This window comes from Hyperoodon ampullatus (assembly GCF_949752795.1).
Source record: "Hyperoodon ampullatus genome assembly, chromosome: 8".
Lineage (NCBI taxonomy): Eukaryota > Metazoa > Chordata > Mammalia > Artiodactyla > Ziphiidae > Hyperoodon > Hyperoodon ampullatus.
Window position 1 is genome coordinate 35564657 of NC_136921.1, and position 16305 is coordinate 35580961.

At 34.4% G+C, this 16305-nt stretch overlaps 1 protein-coding gene across 1 annotated transcript in view; it reads left to right on the top strand.

The window, feature by feature from the left end:
• The window catches only part of HYCC2 (hyccin PI4KA lipid kinase complex subunit 2), a gene marked incomplete at its 3' end in the record, with an annotated part of 61325 nt that overhangs the window by 19926 nt on the left and 25094 nt on the right, over positions 1 to 16305 (top strand). The window contains exons 6-10 of the mRNA XM_079710101.1: positions 2275 to 2355; positions 3311 to 3412; positions 9210 to 9389; positions 13309 to 13389; positions 14693 to 14808. Of these exons, the coding sequence (XP_079566227.1) occupies positions 2305 to 2355; positions 3311 to 3412; positions 9210 to 9389; positions 13309 to 13389; positions 14693 to 14808 (530 nt within the window). The 5' untranslated portion in view covers positions 2275 to 2304. The remainder of the gene's footprint in view (positions 1 to 2274; positions 2356 to 3310; positions 3413 to 9209; positions 9390 to 13308; positions 13390 to 14692; positions 14809 to 16305) is intronic.

A 16305-nucleotide genomic window follows, 5' to 3' on the forward strand; every position in this document is an offset into this window, starting at 1 on the left:
CTTTATAAATAGAGCAGGAAGAAATTATTTTGTATATGTAACAATCATATGCTCTTTAAAATTATATGATGGATTATGGTCTTGAGAATTTATCTGTATTTGCATATGCTATTAAAAATATTTATATCCTGTGACCTTAAAAATTCAAATTCAAGTTTTAGAGTTTATACTACAGAAGATAACAATACAAATACATAAGTACGTACAAGGATGTGTATTGCAGCATTTTTTTGTAATATAAGGAAGTTGAAAACAGATTTGTTTATTAGTAAATAATTAAATAAATTATGGGATTATACTTATAATTAATTACACCCATTAAAAAGAATGAGCTTGAACTATAGATCTTTCATATATTTTTGACAATTGGAAAAGCAATTATAGAATACTATGTACAATGAACACAACTATATTTAAACTGTATACACACACATATACATATATGCATATACATAAAACATATATGTGAAGAAAAATACATACCAGCTGGTTAACTCTGTTTATCTTTGTGGGTGGGGGAGGTAGTTAGGTTAAGTTCCTTTTTTAATAGACATACACTATTTATAATAACTTTTAAAATTATTTAATAATTGAATATCAACTATTCATATTTACAGCTAAGGATATTTGTAAAATTAGAGGTAATAGTTGGGGTACAGAGGAAGAGTAGCTTTTTAAGTTTCCAGTAAATAAAAAGCAAAAATCAATCATTATTAAAATTCAGCAGTGGAAATAAAGGAGTTTTGTGGGTTTTTTTAAAGTTCCTATTTTGTTTATTTTGGAAGATAAGTCCTTTCTGTCACCACTAGAATGAAATTGTGGTTTTCTTCTTTACATGGTAGTATATTTATTGAAAGTATTTACCTCCTTTTCTGGAGTACTTCTCAAAGAGGACGTATAATTCAGTCTCTTTTTCCTCAGTCTTGTGGCCTGTGCTCCGCAACGGGAGAGGCCATGGCAGTGAGAGGGCCGCGTACCGCAAAAAAAAAAAAAAAAAAAAGTAACCTATAATAATTCCTTGAATTAGTATCATCCAGTATTAAGTAATAAGTCATACAATAAGTCACGTTTAACCTTTTCCAATTGTGTTATGCTCTTTTTTATTGTTGAATCAGAGTCCAAATAAGATTCATCCTTTGGTTCTTGATTTTTTTTAACATATCTTTTAATCTGCTGTCTCTTTTTTCCTCTTGCAATTTATTTGAATAAATCCACCAGTCCATCTTAAGAGCATTTGCTACTTGAGAATAAGGGACATTTCTTACTCCTTTTTGTACTCCTTGCTTATATAATACTTGGTATAGTGCATTATATATGGATATTTAGGGAATGGGAGGGGTTTAGAAAATCTGATTTCTTTTTTTTAGATAGAAATTTATTATGGAATATGACACATATTGTCTTTTTGATAAATATGTCTTTTTAATAAAGGAACTTTCATTTTAGTTGCTCTGGAGACATTTCCCTCCCTGCCCAGAAAATTCCTTTTTTCTTTTGGTTACCTTTTGAGCCTTAAATTTAAAACCAAAAACCTTCTGTTGTTTGTCTCACTTAAAAAATAATACATACCAATTTTTATATTTTTTTATAATTCAAAGTTACATAATTAGAATATCCTCAGTAATCCTTCCCTCAGAGGCCAACACTTAATAGTTTAGTATATATATTTTTCCTCCCAGCCTTTTCACATTTATATAATTTTTAGTGGAATTATTATAGCTTATATACTGTTGTACAACTTGCTTTTTCTATCTGGCCGTTTTTCCATTTTAGAAAACATATAAATCTACCTCCTTCAAAGACCTTATTTCATATAATATATATATATATGTTTATAATCAGTTTGCTGTACATATAACCCTTGATTTCTAATTTTTTTACCTTTGTAAAAATCTGTCCCAGTGTTCTATTATGTATAACTTTTTCCAGTTGTATGTGCCAGTTGTATATTTAGTAAAAGTTCTAGGCATAGACTGTGCATTTGTCTTGGGTAATGTGCAGTTTGATTTTACTTAGTAAACTTGTTTTTGCTACTTTGGAGTATAATTGGAAAATAGAAAAGCATTAGGAAAATAGATTTCAAACGTATCATTAAAAATAGAACTTATTTCTTAAAAACAGTTCTGTTTTAATTGAACACTAGTCTAAAAGTAAGCTTCCTTATCTAAAATATACACTAGATGAGTTTCTCTTTTAGTGAAAGGCACACATCATTTACCTTTGATAGTTTCTGTAAGTAACACTGTCCTCAAGTTCAGTGCCTTTTTCTTTCAGAGAGAAAAGAGGAATAGAAGGTAGAAGAAGATGCTGGGATCTGAACGTGGCGTTGTGGAAGAATGGTTATCAGAATTCAAGGTAAATTGGATTGAGGATAAGAATGTGTCATATGATTCTATATATCAGTAATTCAGTTATACATTTTCATGGAAAAACTGAAACAAAAGTTATGAAGTAGGAATGGCAAAATATGAAATAACCTGTTTCTGTAGCTGCACCTCTTTAAAAATGCACTAATGTGAATAATGGCTAGAAGGTAACGTAAAAATGAAGCTAGTAAACTTGTTTTTGCTACTTTGGAGTATAATTGATATGGATTGATATCAATGGATTGATAAGGTGATATATAAATTTTAAGATATATTCAATAAAAGAGGGGAAGCATCCAAGCTTTAATAAGGCACAGAAATGAGATTTGTGCCTTATATTTTTATTTCCTGTGATTAAAAAAAATCACTCATTAATTTTATTGAAAACTATATAATTTATAAACACTATGAAAATAAGTGTTTTGTGAACATAAAATACAAGAATTGAAATATATCCCACACTCAGGGACATCCCTGGCGGTCCAGTGGTTAAGGCTTCGCCTTCCAGTGCAGGGGGTGTGGGTTTGATCCCTGGTCGGGGAGCTAAGATCCCACATGCCTCGCGGCCAAAAAACCAAAATGCAAAACTGAAGCAATATTGTACCAAATTCAATAAAAAGACTTTAAAAAAATGCACACCTCATTAAAAACAAAAGAATATATTGCACACTAATTTTTTAGACTAGATTATAAGGTGACTCATTTCAGCAAATCTTGGTGTAATGTGTGATTTCTAATCATTTCTCATTGTTGAGTAGTTAGAAGAATTGTATAACATCCTAACTAATTTGTTTTATTAACTCTCATGGTTATTATATTAATTATTTTTACTTTTCTTAGTTGACTCAATTATAAATCTTTTCAAGAGGAACTCATATAAAATAAAGTTTCTAACTTCTCAAATATTAAGTTCACTTTTGGTTTCCTTTGATGTTTTCTTTTAGGCATTACCTGACACTCAGATCACCAATTATGCAGCAACTTTACATCGGAAAAAAACACTGGTACCAGCCCTGTATAAAGTTATTCAAGATTCGAATAATGAGGTAGGAGAGTTTATAAGAAAAGTAATTTTAATGTAGTACATAATGAAATATGTGCACTAAAACACATACATGTAAGTTGTGCACTTTTCCTTCTTTTTTTAAAATCCTTCCAGTGGGACTGGAAAACTTTCTTTCTGCTATTTTTCATTCTGATAGTTGCTTTGGCTTTCCCCATGACCTCCCTCTCCATATTTTTAAATGTTTTGATTAAATTTGTTCCTGTTGAGGACAGTATGTTTTGATTCTTGATTTGAGTGACCACCATCTCAGTAGATTATTTATTTAATTTGAAACTTTTCTCTGTTTCCTGTTCTGGAATGTTTCCTTTCCTGGAGTCCAAATTTTAACCATATACTGATTGAGATTTATTAATTTTAAGTATTGTTTGCAGTCCTTTTATTGACAGTAAAGAGCTATGTGTAATCACTCTAATTAGTGAATTCAGTCAAACTGGTAACATGAAATGCTGCTGCTGTAAGTTTAGCTTGAAAATGATCAGAGAAAGCCTAAATAGTCAGGATCAGTAAACTTAGAATAACAGTTTCCTATTATTTAGCCTGTGCTAGAAGGGAAAAAAAGTGCAGCTATTGGCTCTATGTGTTAACTTACGCAAAATACACACATTATCTTTCCATTAACACAGTAGTATGACATACAGTTTTATCACCAGTGGATTCGTGTATGCTTTAAAATGAAATGAAAGGAGCACACAGGAAAGTAGCTTCTTATCTTCCCAGATACAGCCTCCAAGAGTGCCTCTGCTGTGTACTGGAGTGAGTTTGAAGAAGTTCAGGTAATCATCTTCTAACCAGCAGCTTAACTTAAAGTGCATCTTCATTTTTGTACTACCACTAAAAGCTTGCTTATTGACCTCTTTCTCTCCTATCTCCTAAACTTGGATTGGCTCTCAGTTGGGCTTGCATCTGTTGCTATTTGTAGCAGCAACCGCAGGATTCATTTGCTTCTTTTTCTCTTGCTATGTATTTTTGAATGTTTTATAACTTAGGTATGGTAATGGACATATATGCATATCCTTCTTGGTCAGGAGTTTTCAAAATTCTGTGTGAATATGAATGTATGTATCCCTTGTTTTGCACTGTCTTAACATTAAGCTTTGCTTATTAAAATGGATTTGTTTTATGCTTTCTCTTTAAATTGTAAGCTCTTCATGGGCAGTGGTCGTATATTCTATATCTGTTAACATATATATCTGTTAATTCCCTAGAATCCAGTATTTTATCATGTGCATAATGAACACTTAATAAATATTGATTAGAAGAATAGTGAAATACATGGAATTCTCTGGCAGTCCACTGGTTGGAACTCCACGATTTCACTGCCAAGGGCACGGGTTCGGTCTCTGGTTGGGGAAGTGAGATCCTGCAAGCCACGCGGCCAAAAAAAAAAAAAGAATCACCAGGGGAAAAAAAAGAATAGTAAAATACAAAATGAGATTCTAAAATGCTGTCATTTTCATTAGGACTCACAAGTATGTAAAATGTATTGGCTTCCTTTTTTTCTTTTATGCTTTGGAAGCTGTGATATTGATATTATAAGAATTAACTCACTTTATATTGTCATACTTCATAATACTAATGTGTGAGACTTTGTCAAGGCTAGAAATAGAAAAATTACAACTTGCGAGACTCAAGCTTAAGACCCAGCAGTCATTATAATCAACCAGTTACTAGAACAGGTCTGTCTGTCCATCCTTTCTCCTGTCAGGTCATAAGATTCTAACCATGCATTCATACTTCAGAAAAACAGAGTGTTAAGTTCCGTAGAATCTCAAAGCAATTCTGGACTTCAGTTCTAGAAGGAGAACCCTTTTAGTCCTGATTTTGTTATATTCTGAAACATAAATGTATTATTTACTTAATAAGAAACAAATTTGCCTTAAATACCATGAAAGTTCTTAAGAAAGTATATTTCCTAGAAGTTCTTTTTTTGTTGTTTTGTTTTGTTTTGTTTTTTGGCCGTGCCACGTTGCACGGCTTGGGAGATCTTAGTTCCCCAACCCAGGATCGAACCTGGCCTACGGCAGTGAAAGCGCTGAGTCCTAACCACTGGACCGCAAGGGAATTCCCAAAGAAGTTTAATATTACATATCATGGCCAACCTGTACTACAGCTCAAGTTTTAATCTCTAGACCAACATGTTGCTTTATTTTTCTCCTTTCCCTCCTTCCAGATCCCTTAGTCACTCTAGCATTTCTTCCACTTCAAGGAGACCATTAACCCTCTTGCTTTTTTACGATTTGATTGTCCTTTTGCCTCCCTTCAAATGTCTCACTTCCTTCAAATGTCTCACTTGCCTCTTTTCTTAGCTAAATTTTCTTGATCCATCATTACAGTCATTCCCTTGCAAACATTCTGAGCTCCTTTGCCTCTCATTCCCTTAGGTCATATTCTTTGGGCAAAATCTCAACACTGGATAAAACCCAGCCATCCACTTCATGCCTGTACCTGAGCGGCTGAACATACCTGGAAAAAACACAATTTTGTTGACTTTTTCCATTTAAATGCAGGACTAAAAATCATAAATGAGCACATAATATTTCATTGGTACACTGTCCCAGTGTTCGTTTTATACCTTCTCTTTCCTCACACTTACTGCCCTTCCTCCTCATTTTCAGTTTGCCTTCTGTGTCATTATAAAAGAAGAAAATAGTTGGAAACTCTATTCTCCCATTCAAATCTACCACTCTACCAGCATCTCTACCCACACTCTCCTGCCGTTTCTGCTGTTCGGTGGATGAAGTGTCTCAGGTTGTATCAAAGGCCATCTCTTCCACTTAGGCCTGGATCCCATCTTCTCTAACTACCTCAAAGATTGCTACTGCAGTTATCCCCTCCCTTTCCTCTGTCACTGATTTCTTTTTTCTTAAAACAGCAGTGTTTTTTTTTTTAAATTAAGTTATTTTATTTATTTATTTTTGGCTACGTTGGGTCTTCATTGCTGCGTGAGGGCTTTCTCTAGTTGTGGCGAGCAGGGGCTACTCTTTATTGTTGTGCACAGGCTTCTCATTGCGGTGGCTTCTCTTGTTGTGGAGCATGGGCTCTAGGCGTGCGGGCTTCAGTAGTTGTGGCACGCGGGCTCAGTAGTTGTGGCTCACAGGCTCTAGAGTGCAGGCTCAGTAGTTGTGGCCCCCAGGCTTAGCTGCTCTGTGGCACGTGGGATCTTCCCGGACCAGGGCTCGAACCCATGTCCTCTGCATTGGCAGGTGGATTCTTAACCACTGTGCCACCAGGGAAGTCCCTGTCACTGATTTTTTTTTTCCTTTCTGATGAGAGGAATATGATAAACAACCATATTCTATTGTTTTAAAAACCTTCTTTGATTTGCCTCCTATTTTATTATCTACCCCATTTTTCTGTCCTTCTTCCCAATGAACTTTATAAAGTATTGCTTATTCATAGTCTCTGTCTACTTGTGCCCATTTCCTCACCTCATATTTTTTCTTTAACCCACTCATATTTGGGTTCAGTCTCCATTATTCCACCCAAACTGCTCTCAATGCGTTCATCATATGGCATGCCTCTTAGTAATTATCATGTCAAAACTATTTGCTAAGTTTGGGGAAGGTGTAAATTTTTCTTAAGCTTTTATTTAACGAGAAGATAGTGATTTTTAACACCTTTTGCTGTGGGTGATAGCACCAGTTAGGGGAGGTCATTTCTGATACTGAGAAATTGAGAACACGATGGCATGATAACATATGCTTAGAATTAAAGATTTTAACAGAGCACATTGGCAAGTTTTTAACAGTCTTATTTTGCAGTGGAGTTGATGAAAATTTACTGGATTGCCAGCCACTCCTCCCTCCTTTTAAAAAAAAGCAGAGTAATAATTTTGGTAACTCTGTATTTCTTTGCAATGCTTATTAAAATATAGTCTCTACATGCCAGTGTACTTGCTGCTGAGGAAGGAAAATAAGGTCTTTATGACATAGACAAACTGTAATTGTACCATGGCCAGTGAAATCTAGAGAAGGCAATTTTAGAGTCTTCTACTAAAGAGGAAAGTAGATTTGAAACGTGGACATATATTTTTAAAACATAAATTTATGAGAGAAACAATGTTTAATTGTCCTAAGGAGCTGAATATTGTTGTCAGTACTTTACAAAGTTGCCAGCAGTTGACCATTTTCAAAAGTTTATTACTTCGTTATTAGCACTACATGGACTACACTATTTGTAATTAAACAACGCTCACCTCCTCCTCCACTTCCATCCTGGTATAAGAAATGCGGTATAGTGATAACATCAGCTTGGTGTCAGAAGTTCTGAATTCTGGTGTCTTTCTCCGCTACTAATTTCTGTAACCTTGGGCAAATTGTCTGACTGGTCTAGACTTCAGTGTAAGGGGAGAGTTGGAACGTTTTTTAATATTTTATATCCTATGAGAGTGATTTCATATAAAGAGCTTAGTAGTTACTAGACTAGGTGTGTAAATTTTTTTAGCTTTAGAGTTGTTTGTTAAGAGCTAAGCTTAAGTCATCTAAGTATATTAACTGTACAAGCAACATAGGATTTGTTGACTTTTAATTTACAATTTTGAAAGTAATGACTTTATTCTGGAGTGTTAGATTATTACAGACATATATAACTACATTCAAGCAGATATACAAGTGTATATATATATTATTGTAATCATTCAGAATAGAAGTAAGCATATAAATTACTGAATCGTTCTTTTTTTTTAAAAGCTAGTGTTACACTATTATATATAAAGTAGATAACTAATAAAGACCTACTGAATAGCACAGGGAACTCTACTCAATACTCTGTAATGACCTATTTGAAAAAGAATCTAAAAAGAGTGGTTATATGTATATGTATAGCTGATTCACTGTGTTGTACACCTGAAATTAACACAACATTGTAAATCAACTATACTCCAATAAAAATTTTTAAAAAACAAAACAAAAAAAGCTAGTGTTAAATTTTTTTATAGTTTCCTCTCAGTGTTTTATCTGCATTTTAAAATCATAGCCAGTTTTGTGTAGTCTGCAGTTATTCTAACAAAACCAGTCTAAATTAGCAGTACAAGTTTAGGGGAAAAGGGGAGGTTTGTTTAAACTGCTCATTTTCTTCAGTTTTTAAGATTATGAATTTCCTTATAAGTCATATTGTATGATATCATATGAAAAATTATCCAGTTAAAAATTGGAAAAGCTATTTCTGTATACTTCCTCCTTTTCAAAATCTTTCCAATAAATATAATTAGTAGAATTTGTCAGTCTTAAAACAGAGAAGTAATCTGTTTTACTTGTATGTATTTAAAATATTAACTAGCATTTTGGATGTCCAAATATTATGTATTGCCAAGTCCCGTTATCTACTGAGTGGTATATAATTTGTTTAAATCATAGTCTTAAGTTGAGATTTAAAGTTTATTTCCAACAAGATTATTTGAAATTATTTTCTTCTAATAGAAACTTTTAAAAATGGAGGATAGTAAGGGTTGGTAATAACAGAAAAGGAAACTCAATATAAAGTAGTACATTGGTTAAAGAACTAATTATCTAATAAGTTTAATAGTACAGTGTATTGAAAGATATGTTGTTATTATCTGGGCACAAAGTACTTCTTGCAGTTACTGGATTGATCAGTTTAATGTGTAGTCTCTGAGTATAAATAGAGATTGAGGTTTTGGTTGCATTGATTCAGAATAAGCAAAAATTAATGTTGAGAATTTATTTAAAAAATATTATACAAGCATATGTGCCTAAAAAAAAAATTACAGTTACAGCCAAAAGAATGGAAATAACTGATGCACTTTATTTTCTTCTTAGCTCCTGGAGCCTGTCTGCCACCAGCTGTTTGAGCTCTACCGTAGCTCTGAAGTTCGACTTAAGAGGTTCACACTGCAGTTCTTGCCAGAATTGATGTGGGTTTATTTACGGCTTACAGTTAGCCGAGACAGACAGAGTAATGGTTGCATTGAAGCACTACTTTTAGGAATTTACAATTTGGTAAGTGGAAAATGATAGTTTGGGAAATTTTAAGTATTTTTTAAAGTCCTCTGAAATAATACTTGAAGAGTATTTAGAGGAAAATAAATTTAAATGTCTCTTGAATAACTTATTTGAATTAATTAAATTGAGTACAGAGGTGTTTAATAAGTAATTGCTGGTAATGCATTTTATAAAGTAGGTGAAACTATTATAATTGATAGCATTACTAATATTTTATGGCTTATTTTTCTAATTATTTTATTTGGCTAATATTTATGAATGCCTTGCATTTATTAATCATTTGATAAAACATTATGTATTTGATACATTATTTATGAAACTTTTTTCTTCTAAGGAATTCTTAAGTACTTTAAATGTTATTATTCTGTTGTTTTTTTTTTCTTCCTCATGGTGCCCAGTTTAGAACATTGGTATTGAAATTCCTGCCCTTTGAATTCTTATATTCTGTGTATTCACTGTAAACAGACACTCCACATATTAAAGTTAAGTTTGTAGTTGAGAGGTACCTCAACCAAAGTACCTCACAAAACATTGAATCTCACAAAAAATAAGTATTCTTCTGCACCAGTGCTCATTCCTCTAAGTATTATCCCTTAAAAAATCATTAAAAATCATTTCCATTACTAGAATCTGAAGCATGGAGCCTGGCCTGTGGAATCACTTGTATTTTGTTTAAAATCAGGTCCTGTCACTTACTGCCTGTTTTAAATTTAAGCAAGTTACTTAATATCTTGACTTCAGTTGCCTCGTCCTGTAAAACAGAAATAAAACATTGTTAGTAGGATTAAAAGCAATGAGAAGAACCCAACATTTTTCCTGAGGTGTTTATCAAATGTTTACCACTATTATTATAAATAGTAGTAGTAATAGTTGTATCATAATTAAAGATGAGTTTTTTTAATGAAAAGCTGGTGTAGGTATAAAAGTCTTTATTTTGCTACCTTGCCTGATTTTGTCTTTTAAAGTAGGAAATTTGTTTCACATATCACTGTGTTTCTAGTGCTTAGCAAGGCACTTAGTAAATGTTGATTTAATAATTGAGTTTAGTGTTTTAGATTATGTTTGACATTAAGCTATCATTTGTCTTGTTTAATGTAATAAAATTCAGTAGTGGGACAAATGAAGCAAAAAATTTTGTATAGTGGGATGCCTGACAAGTTCTTGACAGTACTTGTTTGTGTTATGGTTTAATTATCTTTTGGTATCTCAAAAATAGTGTACTGTTTTAAAAATGCTCAATTATATATCAGAAATGTAACCTCAGGTTTCTGTCTTCTTTTAATTCCCTTGATACCTGTGTTCTCTCTTCTCTGTGGTTCTCGATTTTTCTTACCACACTGGATTTCTTTTATATATTAATTTCTCTTTTTTCTTCTTTTCTCACTCCAGCATTTCTCCCTTGCTTCAGTAGCCCAAGAGAGAGTTTTATATTGCCCTCAACTTAAAAAAGTTTCATAACACCCTTCTCCACAGATATATACACAGATATAAATAAAAAGTATTTGGCTTAATTTGAAATTTAGGAATAAAAATTAAAATTTTATTGCCTAACTTAAATCAGGCCCATTCATCTTAGCATAGATGTTCTCTGAGTCACAGTGGCCCAGATGTGGTGGTAACTATTTTGTCTACAGAGTAGTTAAATGATCTTTCTAGGGATTTTTAAACCATTTTCATGCCAAAATTAGAGGTATGGCCATTGTTCACATGTAATTGATACTCTCCTATGACATATTAAACCCCAAAACTAGCCCTATAGGGAAGTTCTTTTGGGTTTGTGTCTTGGTGATGATAGTTGTTTTTTTTTTTTTTCCTGTTGTTTCTTCCTCTTATGCTGTGCAACTACTCAGTCTCTGTCTGACTACCTTCCTTCTAGGGCAGTCTTCTCTGTCTGGATTTTATGCCAGTTGTGTATACTAATATGAGTTTTAAAAGAAACAGACTAAAGACAGTAGAGAAAAGGAGTGATTCAGGAGGAGCATTTCACCCCTCTAATTGCTGGCATCTGTAGGCAGTTTTTTTTTTTTAAACATTATTAGATCTTTTATTATTTTTTTAATAGGTTCTCACATCTATTTTTTGGGGGGGGAGTGCTGCACTTGGTCTTCCTTGCTGCCCGCAGGCTTTCTCTAGTTGTGGCAAGCAGGGGCTACTCTTCGTTGGTGGTGCGCGGACTTCTCATTATGGTGACTTCTCTTGCTGTGGAGCACGGGCTCTAGGCATGTAGGCTTCAGTATTTGTGGCTCGTGGGCTCAGTAGTTGTGGCTCACGGGCTCTAGAGCGCAGGCTCAGTAGTTGTGGCGCACCGGCTTAGTTGCTCCGCAGCATGTGGGATCTTCCCGGACCTGGGCTCGAACCCGTGTCCCCTGCATTGGCAGGTGGATTCCCAACCACTGCACCACCAGGGAAGTCTGTAGGCAGATTTTTATTGATACCTGTAGAAGATTGGCGGTGCCAGAGACTGTAGAAATAGATGCTGTTGACCTTTTCAGTGAAAGATAAAGTGCTTTTAAAAATCACAGGAATGTTTTTGTAGTCAGTAAAAACCACTTAAGTATGAACTTATGATTAATCACTTGGACTACTATTAATCATGTTAATATGTAGCTTATTTCAGGTCATTAATTTATTGCTGAATAATTGTAAGATTTTCTTTTAGTTAAGATTCATCCTGTGTTACAACAGTGTTTTTCTTTTTTTTTTCTATGAATTTATTTATTTTATTTTTGCTACATGCAGGCTTTCTCTAATTGCAGTGAGCGGGGGCTACTCTTCGTTGAGGTGTGCGGGCTTCACATTGCGGTGGCTTCTCCTGTTGCGGAGCACAGGCTGTAGGTGCACAGGCTTCAGTAGTTGTGGCTCATGGGCTTAATTGCTCCGTGACATGTGGGGTCTTCCCTGACCAGGGCTCGAACCTGTCTCCCCTGCATTGGCAGGCAGATTCTTAACCACTGTGCCACCAGGGAAGCCCTGTGTTTCATATTTTAATAAGTGTGGATTTTTTGGCTAAAACCTTTAATTTTAATTTTTTATGTGGTGATTCTACCTTTAGCTTTCTGAGGAACCTCCATACTGTTTTCCATGGTGGCTATACCAACTTACACTCCCACCAACAGTGTAGGAGGGTTCCCTTTTCTCCATACCCTCTCCAGCATTTGTTATTTATAGACTTTTTAATGATGGCCATTCCGACCAGTGTGAGGTGGTATCTCGTAGTTTTGATTTGCATTTCTCTAATAATTAATGATGTTGAGCATCTTTTCATGTGCCCACTGGCCATCTGTACATCTTCTTTGGAGAAATGTCTATTAAGGTCTTCTACACGTTTTTCGATTGGGTTGATTGTTTTTTTGTTGTTGTTGAGTTGTATGAGCTGTTTGTATATTTTGGAGATTAAGCCCTTGTCTGTCTCATCATTTGCAAATATTTTCTCCCATTCCAAAAATACGGAACACTTCACGAATTTGCATGTCATCTGTGTGCAGGGGCCATGCTGATCTTCTCTGTATCATTACAATTTTAGTATATGTGCTGCCGAAGCGAGCAGTGATTGTAAGCTTTTAAACTCAGTCATGTTTCAACTAAAAGATCTGATCACTTATAACCTCCCTAGCCTGTATGTAAATTTATCATGAAATTTGTGTGCCTACTTCATGTCTTTGTTGTCATGGTGTATTTGATTGATTGTAGTAGTATATCTTTCAGTGTTTCTCAAAGGATAACTCAACTACCAAAGTGTACAAATCTGCTAATAGGTTAGAAAAGATACACTAGGGTAATAATATTTTTATATATTACTATTTCTAAACATTCTCCTCAATTGCCAGTGATATATTTGTTAAGAAAGTAATTATTATTTCTTTTAATATAGTCCTGTGATTATTTCATTATCTCTGCTTTTTTTTTTTAACCATAGGAAATTGCTGATAAAGATGGGAACAATAAAGTTCTGTCTTTTACTATCCCTTCCTTATCCAAGCCTTCGATATACCATGAGGTAAGTAAGACTGGAAAGGTAGAATTTTTAAAAATTATGTTGAGTAAAAGTCAATTTCTTACTAGAGATAAATACTCCTAACACATCTTTACTGATTTGTTTCTTAATGGAGATGTTTGTTATTAGTGATATAAAGCTGAGCTGTTGTCAAGGGAGAGAGAATGTAATTAATGGAAAATTTTCCTCTAGTTCTGGTTTATTTCTTTTTCATTCTTCTACCAGTATCATTTTTGGTCTTTTTTTTCAAAAATACTTTCAAAAATATTCTTTTAATTTTTTTGTCTTCCATATTAATTAGAAATCATCTACGTTAGATTGATTTATTTTCATTATTTTTTAGGAAAATAATTACACTTCTGATTTTTGCTTATATTTATTTGGTTGAAGATTGTGAGAACACTGATAATTATATAGGTAGATGACTCCTGTTGAGCTGAACTCCTTCTGCCTGCTCTCTTTAAGGACATAGACTTTGAATCAAGCTTCTTGTCTGTAGTGGCCTTCAGTGCATAAACTTGTGAGGAAAGTGCTTAAAGAAACTTTACCAGTAGTCTAAAAATTAAAATCCATTTTCTTACCAACAAACAGTATCCAGTTGCCTCATAGCTCTATGCAACTATTTATTTTCTCAATTAATTCCCCTGGGACTTTGTTTTGTGTTGAAAATAGAATGCCTCCTATTTAACCAGGGCTGATTTTAGCATAGAACATTTCTGAGTAATAGATTTTAACTGTGTGTTACAAAATAAAATGGAGGGTAGTGAAAAGTGTACAAATGGATGGTTCTTCTAACTTTAGAAACATGAAATCAATTATGTCACTATTAAAGAGACATTTGATCCTAGTATTCTTGTTTGTGTTCCATAATTATAACTCTCTGCACCTTGCTTTCTTCAGTGTGGAATGAGATTAATGAGAGCAGCAACCTTCCTGAAGTTAGAAAGACCTCCAGGGTTGAATGCATAGTCCCCAAGAGTGCTCTGCGTTCTGGAAACAAACAACTTAAAGTTGATCCATTTGTAGCCTTTATTCTGTTCAACGACTTTTCTTATTCTGTCCTAAATATAGACTCATTCCATAATATTTCAAAAAACAAAGCAGTGTATTTTTAGTTTTATATATTGTATAAATATTTTTTAAAAGGAGCTGTAGAATGTATATAATAGAAAAGTGGAAGAGGTTTTGAAACGTAAGAAATGGTCTGAAACTGTCTTTTGTTGAGACAGAATTAAATATCCTCACATGATATAGATTTTTACTTCATTTTAGAGACACAGTCTCATACTTTACCTTGTTTTTGTAGCCCTCAACAATTGGATCCATGGCTTTGACAGAAGGGGCATTGTGTCAGCATGATCTCATCAGGGTTGTTTACAGTGATCTTCATCCGCAGAGGGAAACATTCACTGCACAAAACCGGTAATGGTCAAAACTGTAGACAGTAAAAATTATTAATTTATGCTTAAGTTATCTACAATTACTTTGGTTCAGGTTTGGTGTGAGAAAAGACAAAAGTTAAATATGTCATACTAGTGAAATACATCATAGCAGTGAAATACTCATCCGTAAACGTAGCAGCTCTTTGTTGGTCAATAGAGAGTTGTTCACAGGGCCCCATCTAGGTGATAGATAGAATCTGGCAGATTGTCAGGTGGTGCCAAAGTTGGCCCTAGGGAAAAAGAGGTTTCCTGCCTCCCTGCTTATGAGTACTATAAGTACTTCTTTCCATTCCCTTGGTAGCATGTTTCTGCACAAACCATTTGCACCTTATTATGGAACTCTTCTGGCACTTATAATGGGACTCTTCTGGCACTTATTATGGAACTCTTCTGGTGTTTTTCTGACATTACCCAGGATATTATGGGTATTTCAGATTTCAGGATTATTTTATATTTCAATCATGGGGGCAGTCTCACTTCGTACCCATTGGTAAGCATGTTGTCTCTCAAATGGAAATTTTCTGGTCCCAAATCCCAGAAGTTGTTGCTAGGTGGCACTTACTGGCTTCTGCCATAAGCTCAAGTCTGTATTCCACATAAGGCTATTGTTCAGCAAATTAATGACCTTGTAAACTTGGGCAATCTTATTGATCCCAGTTGAGCATGTTCAATTAATATTAGAGGAAGGATGGATGGATTTACATGCCTTCTGTTTTACAATACTAGATAGGGGAAGTGTTCCTCAGACACAGACACAGTATCTGTTCCCATAATGCATTCAGGTAAATGAGACACAGTCACTTCACATAAAGTTCACCCAAACTTTCACCTTAATCCTGTCAATCATCGCAGTCTTAGAGCCTTTCAGTCTAGCCGTTACCAACAAAGAGAGCCTGTGTCACCAGCCCCCACTCTAAACAACTTATCAGGTATGACATAGGTTACTTCCCAGAAGCTGAGGGCAAAGGCTAAAACTTTCTTTGGGCATGGCCAAATTTTTTACCATACATTGCCCTGCATGGTTATTGTGAGAAATAAATGAGATGATGCTTAAAACATGCTTAGCACAGTGCCTGGAACATAATATATGTTAGTGATACTATTATTATTATTCTTTTTTACAAAATGTTTATTTATTTATTTACTTGGCTGTACCGAGTCTTAGTTGCAGCCTGTGGGATCTTCGGGATCTTCGTCGCGGCATGCGGGGATCTTTAGTTGCGGCATGTGAACTCTTAGTTGCGGCATGTGGGATTAGTTCCCTGACTAGGGATCAAACCCAGGCCCCCTGCATTGGGAGTGCGGAGTCTCAGCCACTGGACCACCGAGGAAGTCCCGATACTACTATTTGTTATATAATATTTTATGTTCATAGTAAAATAGTACTCTTATCTTATTGGTTATAATATTAGAGTTATGGAAGGACTATAGGATCAAGCAGATTTCTCAATTATTGACCTTTGATCAAGTGCTTCAG